This window comes from Ursus arctos, unplaced genomic scaffold (genome assembly GCF_023065955.2).
Source record: "Ursus arctos isolate Adak ecotype North America unplaced genomic scaffold, UrsArc2.0 scaffold_7, whole genome shotgun sequence".
In the NCBI taxonomy this organism is placed as follows: domain Eukaryota; kingdom Metazoa; phylum Chordata; class Mammalia; order Carnivora; family Ursidae; genus Ursus; species Ursus arctos.
The window spans coordinates 22,039,550-22,057,517 of NW_026623089.1; the positions used below are offsets into that span (position 1 = coordinate 22,039,550).

A 17,968-nucleotide genomic window follows, 5' to 3' on the forward strand; every position below is an offset into this window, starting at 1 on the left:
AAAGGAGGATACTTTTATTTTCTCATTTTGACCTGGAAGCACGTGTGCCTTGGGTATCTGCCTGCGGCCTCCTCACACACAGACTCACCCGCGGGCCCTGCACGGCGTAAGTGCTGCTTGACGTAGGAGAGAGAGAATCACAGGGATTGCTTAATTTTCCTGCTTCCTAAAAGCCGATTCTACTACTAAAACAACTAAACCTGTTTTCTGAGAAAGAGGGTTTGACCTGTATCCCAGAAAAACGATTTGGCGTCTGGTACGTGCTCTCCAGTTGCGTCAAGTGGCTGGAGCGTAACCTGACAATAAGCAGGCAGAGCAGAAGCAGCCTCAAGTCTTGCTGGGGTCCTTCAGGACACAGGCACCGCTTCTTGAACTTTTGCACCCAGGAGACCGGAACGTTGCCTTCTTGGCTCTCAACGGAGAAAAGCCACAGAACATGGTGCTTGAAGGTCGCCTACCTTTCTGAGTATCAGAGTTTACTTAAATGGGGAAGGTAAAGTTCAGCACCCAGGCCTTCTGAGGTGTGTATGCGGCTTGCCTCTTATGCTTCAGCTGCGCTCTTTTTGCAACATGTCAGTTTTTTGAGAGGGTAAAAATTAATTGCAAACAAAGTCCTTAGAGCAGCACAGATTTGACCCCAAGATTGAGGAGGATTGGAGGTGGAGAGAGAAGCTCCCGAGAGGTGCGGTCTAAGGTAAACTCAGGGAGGGAGAACCTTCTGTGGATGCAGAGAGGAGCACCCCGTGCATCTGAGAGGCCGGTGCCTCCTGCCACAAGCTGCTGTCAGGGCTTTGGGAAGGCAGCGCGACAACACGGGGTCGCACACCCCTCCGCTTGCACCACCGTGGCTGCTCTCCTGAAATGCTCCCCTAGCCATCAGTTGCCTGTGTGCCGAAAAGATAAGCGTGCTCCGTTCCCCTCCAGTCCTTCGTCTCACGGGACAGTTGCAGGGACAGGAGCAGATCATTCATAAAAATATTCCTCTTGGTTTTTCTGGTGATGTGCGTTGCTTAGTGAGAGAAAAGCTTGCACTCAAAGTATAGGAAAATTTAATAATTATAGTCTTTTAAATATTGATTAAAAAGGAGAGCAGCAGCAGTAGTAAGAAAGGCTGATACTTATGGCAGACTTCATACGTGTCCAGCACTGTCATCAGTGCTTTGCCTACGCGAACTCACCCGGTGCTCACACAGACCCTTGTTCTCTCACCACGTAAGCCCGTTAAGGTGAAAGCCCTTGCCTAGAATCGCGGGCCAGCGCGGTGGCGCGGGCCTGCCCTCGAGCAGTCTGGCTCCAGCGCCCGCTGCGCTTCCTGAATAGCCCAGCTGGAGCGTTCTGGGGGCCGGGCCAGGCTCCGATGCCCCCCGATGCCAGCCATGTGACACACATCTGTGCGTAGGGCCCCCGGGGTGTCCTGTGCGAAGAGCGTCAGCATCTTACGGAGTCAGGCATGCCCGTGACCGTGCCCTGTGTTCTCCCCTAGCCCCACTGGTGGACCTCACTCCGGCCCACAGCGGATCCGCCATGCTGATGCTGCTCTCGGTGGTGTTTGTGGGGCTGGCCGTGTTCGTCATCTACAAGTTTAAAAGGTATGTGGCCCTCCGTCCACGTCTCCCCTCCCCCTTCCTCCTCCCTGACAGGTTCGGAAGCACGTGGTGCCGTGATGTACGTCTCCGTGCATTGCAATGATGCTGTCTGTTAATGTTTTAGGAAGATCCCGGGGATTAATGTTTATGCCCAGATGCAGAATGAGAAAGAACGAGAGCTGGTCAGTCGGGTCAGTCACACTGAAAGCAGGGCCCATACCCCTCAGACTGAACTAAGGAGGCCTGGCCAACCGCTAGGTGAGAAGGTGGAATGCCAGCTCATAGGTAAATGATTCCCGGCAGCCATCAGCTGCTCGGCCTGGGTAGTCAACGGCCGACTCTGTCTAACCCCTTTCTGGCTTGACGTAACCACTTCCTCCTGCTCTAACATTCCTGAGAGAAACAGCTGAGATGTCTCCTTCCCTGCTTCCTTCCTTTGGAACGAGGGGGAGGGAAAAAGCCTTCTTGCTCCTATGTAGTGTTTTTTTTCTCTCTCCTGACTTTATTCCTCCTTTTGCAAAATCTCTTGCTTTAAAATACAGGGCTTCCAAATGTTCGTGGGCAAAGAGCAGAGCGTTGGCTCTAACAAAGTGCAAGAAGGAGGCCTCAGAGGCTGGACCTGGTGATGTGGATGGAGGGCCGAGCAGGGTAGGGAATGACAGGGTAGGACAGGGCCACCTGGCCTCAAGACAACTTTTCGGAGGGCACATTGCTCCGGAATGCTTGTACAGAAGCGACATCATGAGACAGAATAGAGGAGAGCCAAGTCAATCACCCTGGGATTTTTTCTTTAATTAGCAGGAATCTAAAGACTGCTCCCCCCCCCCCCCAAAGGAAACATGGAACCTGAGAATTTTGAGGACAAGAGGCAGAAAGTTTGCAGAACATCCCAGGAGTGAGGTTTCCTGAGAGAGATCCCTGGAGGGTTAGCCTGTTACAGAGCAGATGGGCAGATTTCTTCCTCCTGTTTAGCTGTCCCCTGGCAGAAGTCTTACAGTGGACCTTATCATGTATCAGTGGAGCGCTCTCTCTCTCTCTCTCTGCCTGCGAAGTGAGCTGGGAATCCAACAGCTATGTCTGGAGCCTCAGGCTTAATTGCTAAGTCCTACTATCTGTGGCAGAGGAAAATTTCCAGGGAGTTAGACAACCCCGTGGAGCCACCATTGTGATCCATGGCTGGCCTTGTTTCCTCCTGTCCGTTGGTGTCAGGACTTGAAGCTGTAATGTTGCCACCTCAAATCCTGCATTGCTGACCAAGAGGGCTACATTACTAGATAACCATTGGTGCCTCACTCTAATGTCAGAATACCAAACCTTCTAGAAGGCCGCTACCTAAGATTTTTAACCTGTTACTTAGAAAGGGGAAGGAGCACCTAAATGGAAACACAGCCCTCTCTTTAAGTGGATGTGGAAGAGTTCTGTGGTGGTACTGGGGGAAATTTCAGTGCAGGGCCTGGCTTGTCTCGGACATAATAATACCAGCTGAGGCCACATCTGGGGTCCGGCGCTCACAGTGTACTTGCTTTTATTTGGGGAGACAGGGTGATAAATCTGTAATTGCTTTAGGTTCAAAAGAAAAAGGCTTTCCTGTCTTCCAAGTCCAGAGAAGCGTTCACCCTGTCTATTTACTTCTAAAGCTTCTAAGTGCATTTCTGTGGGTCATTTGGTTTTCAATCCCACTTCCACGGGGTATGAAGCACAGCGCTGTTGACTTTATTAAAGTAGCAATCCCTCCTTCACCAGGAGCAACCCCCAGCACTTTGCACAGTCTCTGACACCTTTCCATTGTCAGTGTCATTAAATGAGTAAGTGTTACACGTTTTCTCTTAGGAGAGTAGCTTTACCCTCCCCTCCCTCCCCTTCTACTCAACCTGGTGACTCATCTCTCCGATTGCAAAGAGCAAGACACGCCACTCCACCTTCAACGCCAAAGCGGGGATCTGCTGGGGCACAATTTGCAATTTAAGGAAAACCCCCAAAGGCTACAGGCGACCTGCTGATCAGGAAGGAATTTCGCTCTTGTCAAGTGCACCATCCTTCATGACCACTAACTTTATGTTTTTTTTCTTTCCTTTGTTGTTCTGTTTCCTATTTTGCCAGGAAGTATTTCCATAGTTGCTGAGAATCAAAGCACAAAAGAAATCCCTACCTATGTAAATGTTTGAATGGAGGACGCCAGTTAAAACAAAAACAAATAAAATAAAAACAATCAAAATCCAAACAAACAGACAAACAAACAAACACTCACTGCATCGGGACTTTTTAATTCTTCAGACACAGACAACAAGGGTTTTTAGCTTTAAGCCTGTGCATGTGGACAATACCTTGAGAACATGCTTGGAGGGGCAGTGTACAGGTGCTCTATTTTAATGGAAAAACACTCCCCTCCCCCTTTCCTCTTCTCTCTCTTTTTTCTGATCGGTCGTGTTTGTAGAAAATTCATAACATATAGAGGCCAAGGAAATCTGCATGTGTTTTTGGAAATATTCTTGGCTCTAGATTTAACAGCTATTTTAGCACTAGAGGCTGATGGGGGGATTAGCCGCCCCAGCCCCTTTCATAAGACACAAAGACATGCACAGGAGTGCGAAACCCTGAGCTGTTTCTCTGTCCCACTTTCCGCATTGCCCGTTTCTTTTCTCAGTTAGCTCTGGTAGCTCCGGTGGCCGGCAGTGGCCACGAGGCTGCTTGCAGTTTACATTCTGTGCGGCCACAGGGACGAGGAGAGAGGTGAGGTTCCATCTCCACAGGCGGGGTAGGGAAGGCAGGCAGCGGGGGCAGGCATGTCAGAAGTGGATCTCTGTTTCCTGTTGTTCACCCCTTCGCATCACAAGGTTTTCCCTCGTAGCTTGCCTACTCCTGCCCCCCCCCCCCCCGACTTACGTAGAAAAGAGAATCCCAGCCACCCATTATCTGGCCTCCCCTTTGTTTGGTATCCATGTGTGGTCATGAGCTGTTGATGTCTTTGTACCTCTTCCTTCCGCTCTCCAAGTTGTCTTTCAACTCCTCCGACTTTTTCTTCCCAAACATGTTACTGGATTCTAGACATTAACCCCAGTATTCCCTAAATACTGGCCAGCCCTGCCCACACATTCCTGATCTGTCAGCATGCCAGCTTCCCTACACGCTGCTCCAGCTGCTCCCTGCGCTGCAGGGCTCGGCTCCATGCACCCTTTGTCTCCTCCTGTAGAACCCGCCTCTTCCAAACAGCCTGGCCTTTTCCCACCTGGGAACATGCGAAGCGTGTGAAAGGGTTGATGTATGCAAAGCAATTCACACCTGGCCATGTACCCTGGAAAGGAAAGGATACAGATGAATAGTGGTATTCTCACACCTTAACAAAAATCTCGGGTGCAGATTCCAGAATATTCTTGTGAGAAATGTTTTGAACGCGTTACTATGTGGCAGGGCGATTTCCTTCTGTAATGGTTGCTATTACCCAGTATTTGTTCTCTCACACTACAGTAAAAATACTTGTAAAATAAAACTTATTTTAACCAGAAGAAGAAGCAGGTTAATGGATTTAATATTCAAGAGTGTCAAAAAGTCTGAGAATATATGGAGGTCTTGTCTTACATTAGGGTAAGATTTTGATTATGTAGGACGATCCCAGACATTTCCCAGGTATGCCGTCTGATCTCTGAGTATCATAGTATTGGCACAGGGAAAATTAGTAGGCTTACAGGGAGGAGGTAGATGTCTACCTGAAGCAGACTGGCTCAGAGCATGAACAATCCCCATTTGCCTGGGGCAATAATGAAAGATGGCCCAGAGAAAGAGGGAAACGAGCGTGTCCCTCAGAAGCCCTTGGAGGATTATGAATTAGGCAAAACCCTCTCTAAAACATAGGACAAAGCAGCTTTGAAAACCACTCAGAGAGAGCAGCCTCCTTCTTGGCCATGTTCCCAGGCCAGTCACGGTTGATAACAGGGTCCTGGTAATACTGGGGGTGCCCCAAAGATCCTGCCAATCCCTGCCCTCGTGTAGCTCGGACAGGGGAAGAGTAGCAAAGCTGCAGTCAGAAGTGAATCAGACAGAAGTTTTTGTGGTTGAGGATGCCCAGGACGAATCTGGGAAATGGATTATGCCTGAGGCAGCCATCTGTTTGTAGAACTCAATTGATCCCAACCTGCCAGGCTTCCTATCCCACAGGAAACATCCTCATCGATCCGCTTCAGTTGGAGCCTTCCAAGTTTAATCTGGAAGACAGAATGTTTGGAAACCAAAGGAAGCTCGCTCAAAACAGCACAGGGAGTCCTCAGAGTTGCAGTTCAATTAATTTTAATTGGAAAATTATGAAAAAGGGAATAACCCTCTTAATCTCGCACAGTGCCTTGCCTAGAGTAGGTATTAAGGAAATTACTTTGTTGAAAGGGTAAATGGAAGGATACGTGAGAAGACATAAGGGAAAATGGGCGTGTAAATCCTAATTACAAATAGAGGTAGACATGAGATGCCTGGCATTTTGGAAAGTGATCCCAGATGGCCGGCTCTCTACTCAGCATCTCCAGGATCCTCGTGCGCCTCTCCTCAAAGCTCCCTCCCACCTGTAGGAGATGAGTGAGGCAAGGTACCGCCCAGAGGGGACCTCATTGTTCTTGCGACCCAGCTCCGTGGTTCTCAAAGTGCGGTACCTGCCCTGAGCGGTATCAGCGTCACCTCAGACTTACTGGAAGTGAAAATTTGGGGTCCCCCTCCTGCAGACCGACTAAGTCAGAAACTGTAGGGTGTAGGGCCCAGCAGTCTGTTTTTACCAGCTTTTCGGGTTATTGTGATGTACACAGAACTTTGCGAACTACCGCACCCCGCCACCCCAGCTCAATCCCAAAGAGAAGGTGGTGATGAGAGCCTACAAATGGGAGGGTCCCAAGTGCCTACCGACTCGCTGACAGCAGGTGCCAACACAATGAGGAGTTTGGTGGGCTTCAGGCCGGAGGAGTGGGTGGGGAGGCGTGGTTGTGGAAGGGAAGATTCAGGGCAAGCTAAAAATCTGGTATTACAACATTTTACAAAAATCCCAGAAGGCAAACTGTGCACGCTCTACCCTGAACTAGCCAACCAACCTTTTCTCCTTTGCCTTATTCCTAATTGGATTCACTGTCCAAAATGCAGAGGTTTGCTTTGCTTTTTTCAGAAGTTCCACACAGCAACTTTGAGAGCAGTGGGGTATTTGGCAGCTGTTCTGTGTTTTCCAGGATTCCAACTGAGCATTGAAATCCCTCATTTGCCAACTTATTTTTATAGGAAGCCAATTTAAAAAAAAAAAAAAGAGAGAAAGTTTTCTTATAGTATCGGAACTACTTCTAATTTTAAAATGACTTTTTTGATGTATTTTTTTGTTAAATACTATGTAGTGTAATGTATACTTGCTCTTGTTTATTGCTTTTACAATCATATTTATTAAACAGATAATGTCTCTAAAGTCTTGGCCTCAAGGAGTTTATTTTATCTCAAACCGATCCGTGGCGTTCAGTCTTTGCGCAGAAGTGCCCCAACTGTAGGATTTTATAAAGGCTCATTTTGTGAGAATATAGCAAACACCACAGTCTCGAAGGTTCATTTTTTGTTTGTTTGCTGGTTTTTTGTTTTTTGCTAACAAAGGAGCATGTAGTCTACCACCTGAATTCTACCTGCATTTTAGTTGACTGTATAATGTCTGTTGCTTTATTAAATTACTTTATTCTACTTAAAAACCACTCCAAAGTAGTTACTTTGGAATAAGTAAAATGCTTATTATGCTTAGTTCAAAATCAGAAATTATTAATATGTGACCAACCCATTCAAATTGGTTCAGAATCTCGTAGTTATGGAAGGAGCAAACCTGCCTGTAATGTAATGAGCTGAAACGCGGGTTGTGATAAAGCCTTCAAGGACAGCATAAAAAAGGCTTTGACCCTGAAATTAGGAGAGCGGAGTTCTCCTTGCAGCTATGCCCGCTGTGTGACCTTGAGCAAAGCACTTTCCCTTACAAAAGCTGTAGCGTCCTCAGGCATCTAAGCTGAAGGAAGAAGGCAACTTCCAGCCTTGGTATTCGAGTGGGTGAGTCATTCCCGAGAGCCCCATCCAGCTAATTTAAACTCGATGGAAAACAAAGAAGTGGACTGGATCCAAAATCCTCGAGCCTGTGGCTCGCCTACATAGGTCACATCTCTTCTTGGGCAACATTTTGCCCTTGTATTTGTATAGAAAGAGAATCTTCCTCAGCCTTCCAAAGACCCGCCAGGCTCAGAATGGCGTTGCCTCAACAGCATAGTCTCCGCATGTCTGAGAATCCCTGTTTCGGGGTGGCCTTGAACCTCTCCTTTCCCACAGGCTAAATCTCCCACCTGACCCTTCACCTTTTGCCAGACCAGAGCCTGTGCTGCACTTCCCCCTCAGGAGTTTATCTCCTGTTTCACTGCAGTCAAACAGAGATCATCCCTGGAGATTTCAAACAGGAGATTGAACACAGGGAATTTTTTGCTTGAGTAGCTGAAGAGCCAAGATGCCAAATGGGGGGAGGTGACATGACGCCAAGATGAGCATCAGTAGGGAGCCTCTGCCTTCCCTGCTGGGAGGACACAGGGATTCCCACAGCCCAGGACCAGCACCACCAGTTTGACACCGAAATCATGGAGGTTGTGGCTAGCACTTTCTGGAACCACAGAGGACCCACAGCCGGAGCCAGCCATGCCGCCTGAGCAAAGGCGATGGAGAGAGGGAGCTTGCTGTTCCCCTTGCTCTGGCCCTCCCATCTTCAGCTGAAGCTTCCTACTGGCCAAGCCCATCCACGAGCCAGTGGGCACTGGACCCTGGGAAATACAAAGCAGAGCAGGGAGCGGTGGGAATGGACTCGAGAGAACATAGGCAGGTGACTGGCACTGCACCCCTTTCAGGTGCAGCCCACATCAAATCCAAACGCTCCCCCAGTCCGAAGGCAATGAGTTAAATAGTCAGGTGCCCCATTCCCTGTGGCATTCTTTCACCTATTTCCCTTTCAACAACGCCTATTTAAACCAGGAATCTTTATACGTGCCACCTTTTATCCCTTTCTCACCGAATTCTACACTCCTGTAGGAAAGGGTCTTAATTTTTCATTTCACTCCTTCAGCCTCTCCCACGGGTCATTGCCATTAGGGGACACCAGATAAACGTTTGCGGAAACTCAACCCTGGATCTTCAGCTTCTTGTGGTGAACAACCTCTGAGTTGCCATTGGTCTGACCCCCCCCTTACCCAGCAGCACCTCTCATTACAACTTCAATTGGTGTTTGTCAAGAGCCAACACATTCTTGCCCTTCCTCTCTCTTACCACTCAAGCTTCTGTATTCAAATTAATATTAGATATTAGATATTAACTTAAGTGAAATAATCGTAGTTTAGAAAAAGAAAAAAAAATGGTTAGAAAATAGTATTAAAAACAAAAGCCTAAGTTTGGTTTCTGAATCATTATGTGTTTACCTATTTCTTAGAAGTTAATAGTATTTTGAAAATGCATGGGAGGCTGACGCTCTCGTCATAGGGAAAATCCCAAAATAATTCTAGATGGACGTATACAAGGAAATTGGCATTATAGTTTCCATGTGAAACACCGGAAAAGGAATCTTCGGTTGACAAAACACAGATCTGCGTTAATCTCTGTGTGTTGCAGGCTTCTTTAGATGGTGATAATACAGCTGTGAACCAGGCAGATTATGAGCGTATAATCTAACAGGAACAACGAATAATAAAATGTAACAGATCCAATGCTATCACGCATATAAGATCATTTTTACATAAAAATAAAACACGGCAGAGAGGACAGTGACCAGGGACGGGGATGAGAGGGGGAGTTGGTCCCTGGCTTCTCTGAGATCTAAAAGCTGAAAAGGAACGAGCCATTTGGAGACTCACATGCATTGTCCCAACTTGTTCCACATCAGTCTTGGATCAACCTCAACCAAGAGACAAACAGTTTTGGACCCCAGCACCACAATTAGAAAGGATCCTGAGTTTGAAGCAAAATTAGCTTTCACAATGGTCACGTACAGGAATTTCCCCGGAGAATTGTAGATACGGTCAGTCTGTTATGTGGCATACGGGCTCCTAAAAAATCACCCGGCGATGCAGAAGAGCACGGTCACAATACGAGGCTTAGGAAAAGAAACGGGGCCAGGACACGGCACACACACACTTTCTTCTGCCCCCGCTTAATGTGTAATGCGTCAGTCACACATTAAAAAAAGACACAAACCCTTCTTAGTCCATTCTGCTATTACAACACAACAGGAGAGACCGGGTGACTTAAAAATTACAGGAATTTATTTCTCCTGGTTCTGGAGGCTTGGAAGCCCAAGATCAAGGTGCCAGCAGATTCAGAGGACTTGTTTTCCGTCTCAGATGTGGCATCTTTTCTGTAAAAGCAGTCATTACCTCCCAGAGGTCCCCCCCCCCAAATACCATCACTTTGGGCATGAGGTTTTGGACATAAGAGTTTGAGAGGAGACACAAACATTCAGACCATAGGAAAACCTAATAAAAATGGTGACTCACTTCTATGGTGTCAAAAGGTGAAGAAATAAACAGATAAAACACCGTGAAAAAGACCCAATTGTTGGCTTATGAAAGTGAACATTAGAGTGCTGATAGCATATGTGTATCGTAAAGTGAGTTATTGTGACATAAGTTATCGTGAAGTGAATTATGGTAAGGAAGGAGAGTTACCTGAAATCCGACACAAAGTACCACATGGATGGTATGACCTGGATCATGTGAGGCAAATGGAGGTAGCTGGTAGATGGTGGAGGGTGTGTGTGTGTCTGTGTGTCTGTGTGTGTGGTGCATGGTGCATAGCTGAATCTAGCAGAGTATAGTTTTGTCTGTTCACTTAATGTTTCTTATTGGCAGAATCACACATACACACGGTGCCAACCGTACCTCCTAATAGCACCAGCATATAATGCTTCACATACACACACACAGCAAATGGCGGGGGCTGGCGTAGCCAAGTGTTCGCTAAATAACTGGGCAGGATGGTCTCATTGGCCGAGGCCAGGGCCCAGAGGCAACACTGACAGCCAGAGCTGTAAGCAAACCAAATTCATAGTGTAACGTCTAGGTCCAAGCACGGGTGTGAATATATATGAACGCTAAGTCCGAAGAGCCAAAAGCTTTCACAATTCTAATCCCTGAGCCGAGAGTTCAGAGTTACATAAAAATAAAAGATGTGAATGAGGCCAAAGTACAGAATGAGGAAGTTGTGCAAGGAAAATATATTAATGACAATAACAAAGCAGCTAGCATTTTGTAACATTATTTATGTGTCATATGCGATGCCCTGTAATAGTCATTGTCTCATTTAATCCACACAAGTTCCCAAAGTAAGAATGGTTTCCTTCTTTCACATTTGGTGAAAAGAGGGCTCAGGAAAGTAAAATGACTCACTCGTGATCACAGGGTCGCAGGTCTGTATGACATCAAAACGTTCACTTTTCCTTCTGTGCGGTGCCTCCTACAAGGTGAGCAGTGTTTTAGACTCCTCGCTGTGGTTAGTAGGGGGCTGGGTAATTGGCGGTCTGGACTGACCCAAAGGGTGGGTCGAGACTCAAAAACCAGACAGGCCTGGGGCTTGGGCAACTTAGAAATGCTCCTGGATGTGCTCTAAATCAAAGCCTCTCATGCTCTGGCTTAAAGAAGAGAAAGCTGCTCGATACAGTGAGGACTGTTTTCTGAACCCTGCAGTGTGCTGCATTTCGGATGGCTCAAAACAAAGCAGACACAGTCATCCTCAGTGACATGCCTGGCCAAGCTGCTGTCTGGAAGAACGCCCAGAAAAGATTCAGTTCTTCCTTCTAGCTCTGCAGTGCTTTCCCCCTGGTTGGGATTGGATGGATGGGGATTTATGGAATTAAATCTCTGGGTATCCAGGGAGGAAGGGTGGACGTAAATTAGTAAACTGGATCTCTCTCGCACATATGCATTTTATTGGGGGGGGGGCGGGATTGCTAGACTAGCAAGAACAAGGGAAATAACTAACATGAGATGTTTTCCAAAGAAATAAAGTGAAAATGCTCCCAGGAAATCTAGAAGGGCAAGGAATTATTACTGGTTTGTTTGTTTTTAATATGGCAGACAAATCAGTTCTTCGGTCCTAGTATATCATTCCCAGTTTCTAGATGTATTTCCAACTGTGTTATATGCATTGTTTCTTCTTTTTAGCTTCTTAATTTCATGTAATATATGCAAATGTGTTGGCGCTATGGGGCAGGTGGACGTGGCATTTTTAATGTAGCGAGGGGGCAGTAAGATATAATAGGAGAAGAGAAAAAGGTGGGGTTATGTGGTATATTTGCTGCGTTATAAGGAATAAATGATTTAAGACATGCAGATGCTTTAAGGTAGTACATTCATTTAACAATACAGGAACCTCTGTCTGGCAAGTTGCAAGTTGCATGTCCAAGGTCACGTAGCCCGTAAAGTAGTATAGTCAGAATTTCAACCCAGGGCTCCAAAAGGACATGCCCACTGCTCCTGGCACCCTACCTGCCCTCCCCTCCAGTCCTTCTACAGGTAAGCCACAAACAGGAGATGGTTTAAATGAGAAATTGTACGTTCATTCAGGTCCCTGCTCCACATGTGGCTGTGGGAAAGAGTTTACACAAGGAAAAGAGTTATCGTTCTTTCGAAAGCACACATCAGATCTTGTCTCAGCCCTTGCTACTGAGTTACACAGATGAAGACTTCCTCCTTTTGACCTTACTTGATGTGGTACACGGAAAGGATAGGCTGCCTAAGCTCTCCCAGAGGAAAGAAGTGATATTTGCTACTAACTTTGGCAAACAAGTGGATATAGAGGAAGTGTTTTCCAAATACCAGCACTAAGAAATCTGAAACCCAGGAGCTCACACATCACCCAGAGTACACCATAGCCACAGACATGGCTTCACTCATTGGTGATTGGACTCCTTACCGTGATCCTCATGTGTCTGCAGCTCACTGCAGGGCAAGAGCTTCCCCCCCGGAGTAAGAAGTTTCTTGCCATAACTCTCAATGAAGCCTTGTGGCTCTGTTAGATAGTATGAGCACATGTGACCAAACAATGTTTTTGTTTTTTAATGATGAGAATCCACGGTATTACTGTCAATAGGACAAAACTGGTTGGTTGGGGATGTCCTGCTGAGTCATTATGGGAGGTAAGTGGGAAGGACAAAGAGAGCAAGACTGAAAGGACACTGGTAAGGCAGGCCTGACCCAGCGGAATGGCTGTTTCTTGAATGCATTACCCAAAGAGTCATGAAAATTTTAGGTTGTGTTAGGCACACTCGCATAGGTGAAACATGTAGCTGAAGATTCCAGTCAGTGATTCTCCTAGAAGGCAAGCTGGTGGCCATGATCCAGGAGGCCCCTGCGTCTCCTCAGCCATTAGTATCGGCCTATTATGAGTAAGACTCCACTGAAACACCTGGGGTTGGGAGGTCAACGAGGTCTGACCCTGAAGGACGGGATGTCAGGAACAAATCAGGATATCTGGGTTCCATGTCAAGTGGGCTGTTAGCTGGACAGAGCAGGGGGCTAGAGTCTAAGCAAAAAGCTGAGGCAAAGGCCAAATACCTAGGCCTGAGCCATGTGGTGGAGACAAGAGACTAGTGGGGATGCAGTAAAAACAAGCATTAAGAGCCAATCCCAGGCACACTAGACCCACAGCTAAAAGCATCACAATTTCTCCCAGACTGAAGAAGTGAGCTGGGGACTTCTACTATGTTCTTCAATCCTGATAGTGTTGGTTCTGAGACAAAATGGATTCCACTTGCTCCAAACCTTCTGGGAATGGATTCTCTGGCTATTTCTGGGTTTCTCTGACAGTCTCCCAAAAAGCTACATGAAGAAAGAGCCGAGTAAATGAGAATAACTGCCCATTTGTTATCAGGCTCAAATGGATTTTGTCTGCACTTTCTTTTCATGCATGTTCTCCAAGCGATTTGTCTCTCTTTGTCCTTGGCACTGATCTGGGGCCTACCTCCGTGTAGTTTTAGGGGACAACAAATCAAGCCTGTGAACACGTAACCAGCTCACCTTCGACTTGTTTTCAGGGTAAGCTTTTTAGTAAACAAGCACGTTTGTTTATTCTGTATATGCAGATGCACTCTTTTTGGTAGAATGTGTGGTAGGAAGTTCTTAGGAACAAAACAAAAGCGCCATCAGGCTGGTTTATTAAACATATTACAGTGGCCCACTCTGCATAATTTCAGAGGCCTTACAAATGAGACTGCTATCCATCCACTCATGGCAAGCAGAGGCAGAAAACTCAGCCTGGTTAGAGGGTAGCTCTATTAAGAGTCAAGTCTGCAAAACTGCTTTGCTAGAATCATAGATTCAGAATTCTAAAACTGGAAGGGAAAAACTCATTCTCTAAGTATTTCTTGAGCAGTAATTGAGTGCTGTGCACCACGCTAGATGATCAACTTGACCAATCACCTCACTTGATCGAGATCCAGCTATTTTCTCATGGATGCATAGCAAGCTATCAGCAGAGCAAAGACTCATGCACCCAGATTAAACCCTCTTTTGGAATCTACATTGCTAGTTTCTGTTCTTTTCGTCCTCATTTATGCAGAGCACAGCCAAGAACCTTGGAATGAAGAGAAGAAGGTCTAGGAGAGGTGAGAAAAAGGACTGCCCTCAAACTCAGGCTTTGAGGGGTGACATGGCCTCTAATCCTTAAAAAACAGGGCATTTGTGTATCCATTCATTTCTTCAACAAACAATCTGACTAACTACTGAACCATAAGACAGTCTCTGAGGCATGTAGCTTCCAAAGCAGCAGCCTTGTTATCAACTAGCGATTTTTTAAAAAGCAATTCTAACCTTTGCTTGCATCTTTCAAGGACCATTATTGGGGAAATGATTCATAACCCTAACAACAATTTTCAAAAGCACTTTTGACATGTCCCAATTTTCTCCTTCTCCTGATTGCTTTGGCTTTTCTCACAGCAAGAAACCGAACTCCTGGTAACTCTTTCTGTAGTCTCTCTTCTGGCTTGTACCCATCACCCAGGGCTCTTGAGTGTGGAAGTCAAGTCAGATTGCTTCTTATATCCTGTCTCTGGCCAGATCTCTCCCTGTTCACTTGATTATGCTTTCCAAATGATCTCTTTTACACAGGTGGATGAGGGGAAGGGAGGGAACGTTTATGCTTCCATAAATCTTGCCTCAAAATATGTATTAATAGGAGGAAGTAGATCCAGTAGGCTTTGGCAATATGTCAAACGTGACAAATAAGACATAAAGAGGAGTTAAACAGTAATGCCAGATTTGGAGCTTGGAGAATAATGATGCTATTTGCAAAAGAGGATCTTGGCAAAGATACCGATTTCAGATTTAGATACATTGCATACAAGAGGCAGTAAGGATCCACTGACAGCAGTGGTGAGCTGTTCCAGCAGATAATATAAGGGAATTGAAACATGAGAAGTAGACAAAAATATAAAATCCTAGACATCTGGGGCTCTTTAGCAAAGAGGCAATAATCCTAAGTACATCATTACTTAGTTCTGGAAGATGTCTCCATGAACAAAGATGTACAGTCATATTGGCGATCTACATCAGAAAGATGCACTTGTATCATTCAGGGTCTCTTTATGGAGGAAGGGGGTGCCAAGTGTAGTATATTTGAGAAAAATCCCGTGACAATTATTAAAAATACTTTTTAGCATTTACAGTCATGTGGCTCAGTTATTTTAAAATGAAAAAAAGAAAACCTCACTTATGTAAAACTCCCAATGCCCCAAAGTTGCCACATAAATAAACTAAATGGGGTGTGAGCTTCCTATATTTCAATTATTCTAAAGAAACCAGCAAATCTGGAAGTTTGAGTTGTGAATCGTCTTTTGGTAAACACTGTTCATCCTTATTTTTTCACCAGGGCCAGCCACTTAGAAATCGCCTGGTAATGTTGGTAAATAGGATTACTAAACTGCATTCCTTTCAGTGTGCTTAGAGTCCCTAATATCAGAGCCTCAATTCACAAGTTAGTAATGGATTTTCCTGGCCCTAAATTCAGTGTACTGGGATCAAAATGAATTTGGAGTTAATCTGAATCTCTGTCCTGGCTTTTCCTCTTACTGCCTGTGTGGCATGGGCAAGTAGCTCACTTCATTCCTTGCCTTTCTTCTGCTCTCATTTCTTTTAATTTATTTTCTCTTTAAATCCAATTGTACAAAATAAGGTATACAGCAACTTCAAATGAGTCATGTATGATTTAAAAACATAATCTATGGAAAATATTTAGTGCATAGTCTGGTGTGTAGTAAGAACTCAATAGATGCTGGCCAGGAACTCTAGTGATAGTAAGCGGTACTGGCAGCGATACAGTACTCCAAATGTTCCTATATCTGGTTATTTCAGGGCATGGATGAGAAACATGGCTTCAATGCAGTATTCAGGGCATGGATAAGAAACATGGCTTCAATGCAGAGTTCTCCAGAGAAACAGAACCAATGAGATATGTACATGGCGAGAGAGATTTTAAATTGGCTCATGCGATTATTGGGGCTGGCAGGTCTGATATTTGCAAGACATACCAGCAGGCTGGAAATTCTGGTGAGTTGATGTTACAGTCTTGACTCATAAGGCAATCTGGAGGCAGAATTTCTCTCTTCTCTGGGAAGCTAGGTCTTTTCTCTTAATGCTTTCAACTGATTGGATGAGGCCCATCCACATTATGGAGAATAATCTGCTTTACTCAACGTCTACTGATTTCAATGTTACTCATGTCTAAAAAATAACTTTCACAGTGCAGTTGGGACGGGTTTTGACCAAACAATTGGGTACCAGAGCCAAATTGACACTTAAAATGAATTATTTATCACATGTCATCAGTATAACTCCCTGGACTCTGAGCTGGTGTGGCAATTAAGTAAACTGTTGTTTGTCCCTTTGAATCTCCTTTCTTCTTGGTCTCCTTAGTCAAGCCACTTATTTCTCTGAGCCTCAGTTTTCTCCTGTAGAAGATTTTCCAATTTCTTATGTCCCTTTCTAGGAATTGTCTTCATATAGGAAAGTTGGTCATTGTGTAAGAAATATCACACATATATGTAACAGTCTTGAAGAAGCAAATATAACCTTGTTTTTGTTTCTCTTCCAGATATAAAATTAGCAGAGTCTGGTACTTCAAGAGGTTAGAAGTATTGACAAGTCACTGCCCACTTTGAGGATATAGGTAGATGGCTGGCTCACCTGACAACTCTGTTCTCATGAGAGAGTTGAGTAGAAATAGGCCTTAATGCATTCATATGACCAAACTAAGGAGAAGTAAAAAAATCAGCCCTTGCAACAGCAGCTGATGATCCACAAGGGCTGAACTACTGTTGTATTGTTTTCACTAAATTTAAAAACACTAGCTTTTTTTCACAAGGCTATTTTCCACAGGGTGAAAGCATGAAGAACAGCACTTAAGCAGGAGACCAGGAAAAGACAGAGAATAAAGATTAAAAAACTGAAAGCAAAAACAAGGAAAAAGAGAAGGGGAGAGAGAAAGGGAGTAGAGAGAAATGTTTCTAGACAGATGGTACATGCAATAATCATCATCAACTCCAGGAACTCATCACTCCATTTATGGTGAGAAGCATCTGGAAGGGTGGGGGGGGGGGACACTCACCACTTTTCTTTCTATTGTTTCTTGAACTTCCAGGCAGGGCGAAGGTGGTTGGGAGACCTTCTGAGAAGGAGGGAGTGTGTGTTGGGTACTTTGCTTTCTAAGAAACTAAACTTCTAAACTGAATTTAATTACAAGTCTAAGTAGAAGAACCATAGAGTTAGAAATTGGCTATTGAAGAAAACAAAAGCTAGTCATTCCTACTGTCAAACTGGGAATAGAGCAATCTAATATTTGGGAGGTTGGAACAATCTGTCATGATCAAGCAAGAGCCAAGGCAGTAGATATTTAGACAGGATACTCCAAAAAGCAGCAGCTCTAGAGAACTGGACCCAAGCCATTGTCAGGAAAGGATAAGACCAGAGAAAGAGGACAGAGTCATACTCCTGACCAATTAAAACAGAATGATTCCAGTGTCTTCAACTGCAAAAGGACAGATAGTCTGAAGTATATTTTAGACCTCATCTTCCTTCAAAGTTCTATCCTTCTTCTATACTTAAGAGAAACATTAATATCTGGATTTCCCCAAGGAAGAAGTTTTGAAAAGATAGTGAAGCTAAAAGTCTCTGTGATCACCATGACAAAACCATTACATCCCTCTGTAGGAATAGGAATGGGATAGGATATAAAGAGCCTATTATACAAAAAATGGGTAATCTTCCAAATGGGCTGAAACATGGACTCCGATAGTGAGTTTTCTGGGATATATAGCTTAAGGGATGGATTGGTGATATATTGTAGAGGACCTTGAATACCAGACTAAAAAGACAGAA

General features: G+C 45.1%; 1 protein-coding gene across 3 annotated transcripts in view; it reads left to right on the forward strand.

The window, feature by feature from the left end:
* The window catches only part of SORCS1 (sortilin related VPS10 domain containing receptor 1), a 483,063-nt gene extending 476,196 nt beyond the window's left edge, over positions 1-6,867 (forward strand). The window contains exons 25-27 of one of the 3 annotated variants that reach the window (XM_044382096.3): positions 1,484-1,589; positions 1,711-1,871; positions 6,721-6,867. In XM_044382096.3, the coding sequence (XP_044238031.1) occupies positions 1,484-1,589; positions 1,711-1,871; positions 6,721-6,800 (347 nt within the window). In that variant the 3' untranslated portion in view covers positions 6,801-6,867. Of the gene's footprint in view, positions 1-1,483; positions 4,445-6,720 lie in introns of those variants that run through there. The other 2 variants (XM_044382097.3, XM_057308722.1) reach the window with 2 other exon arrangements.
* The last annotated feature ends 11,101 nt before the right edge of the window (positions 6,868-17,968 follow it).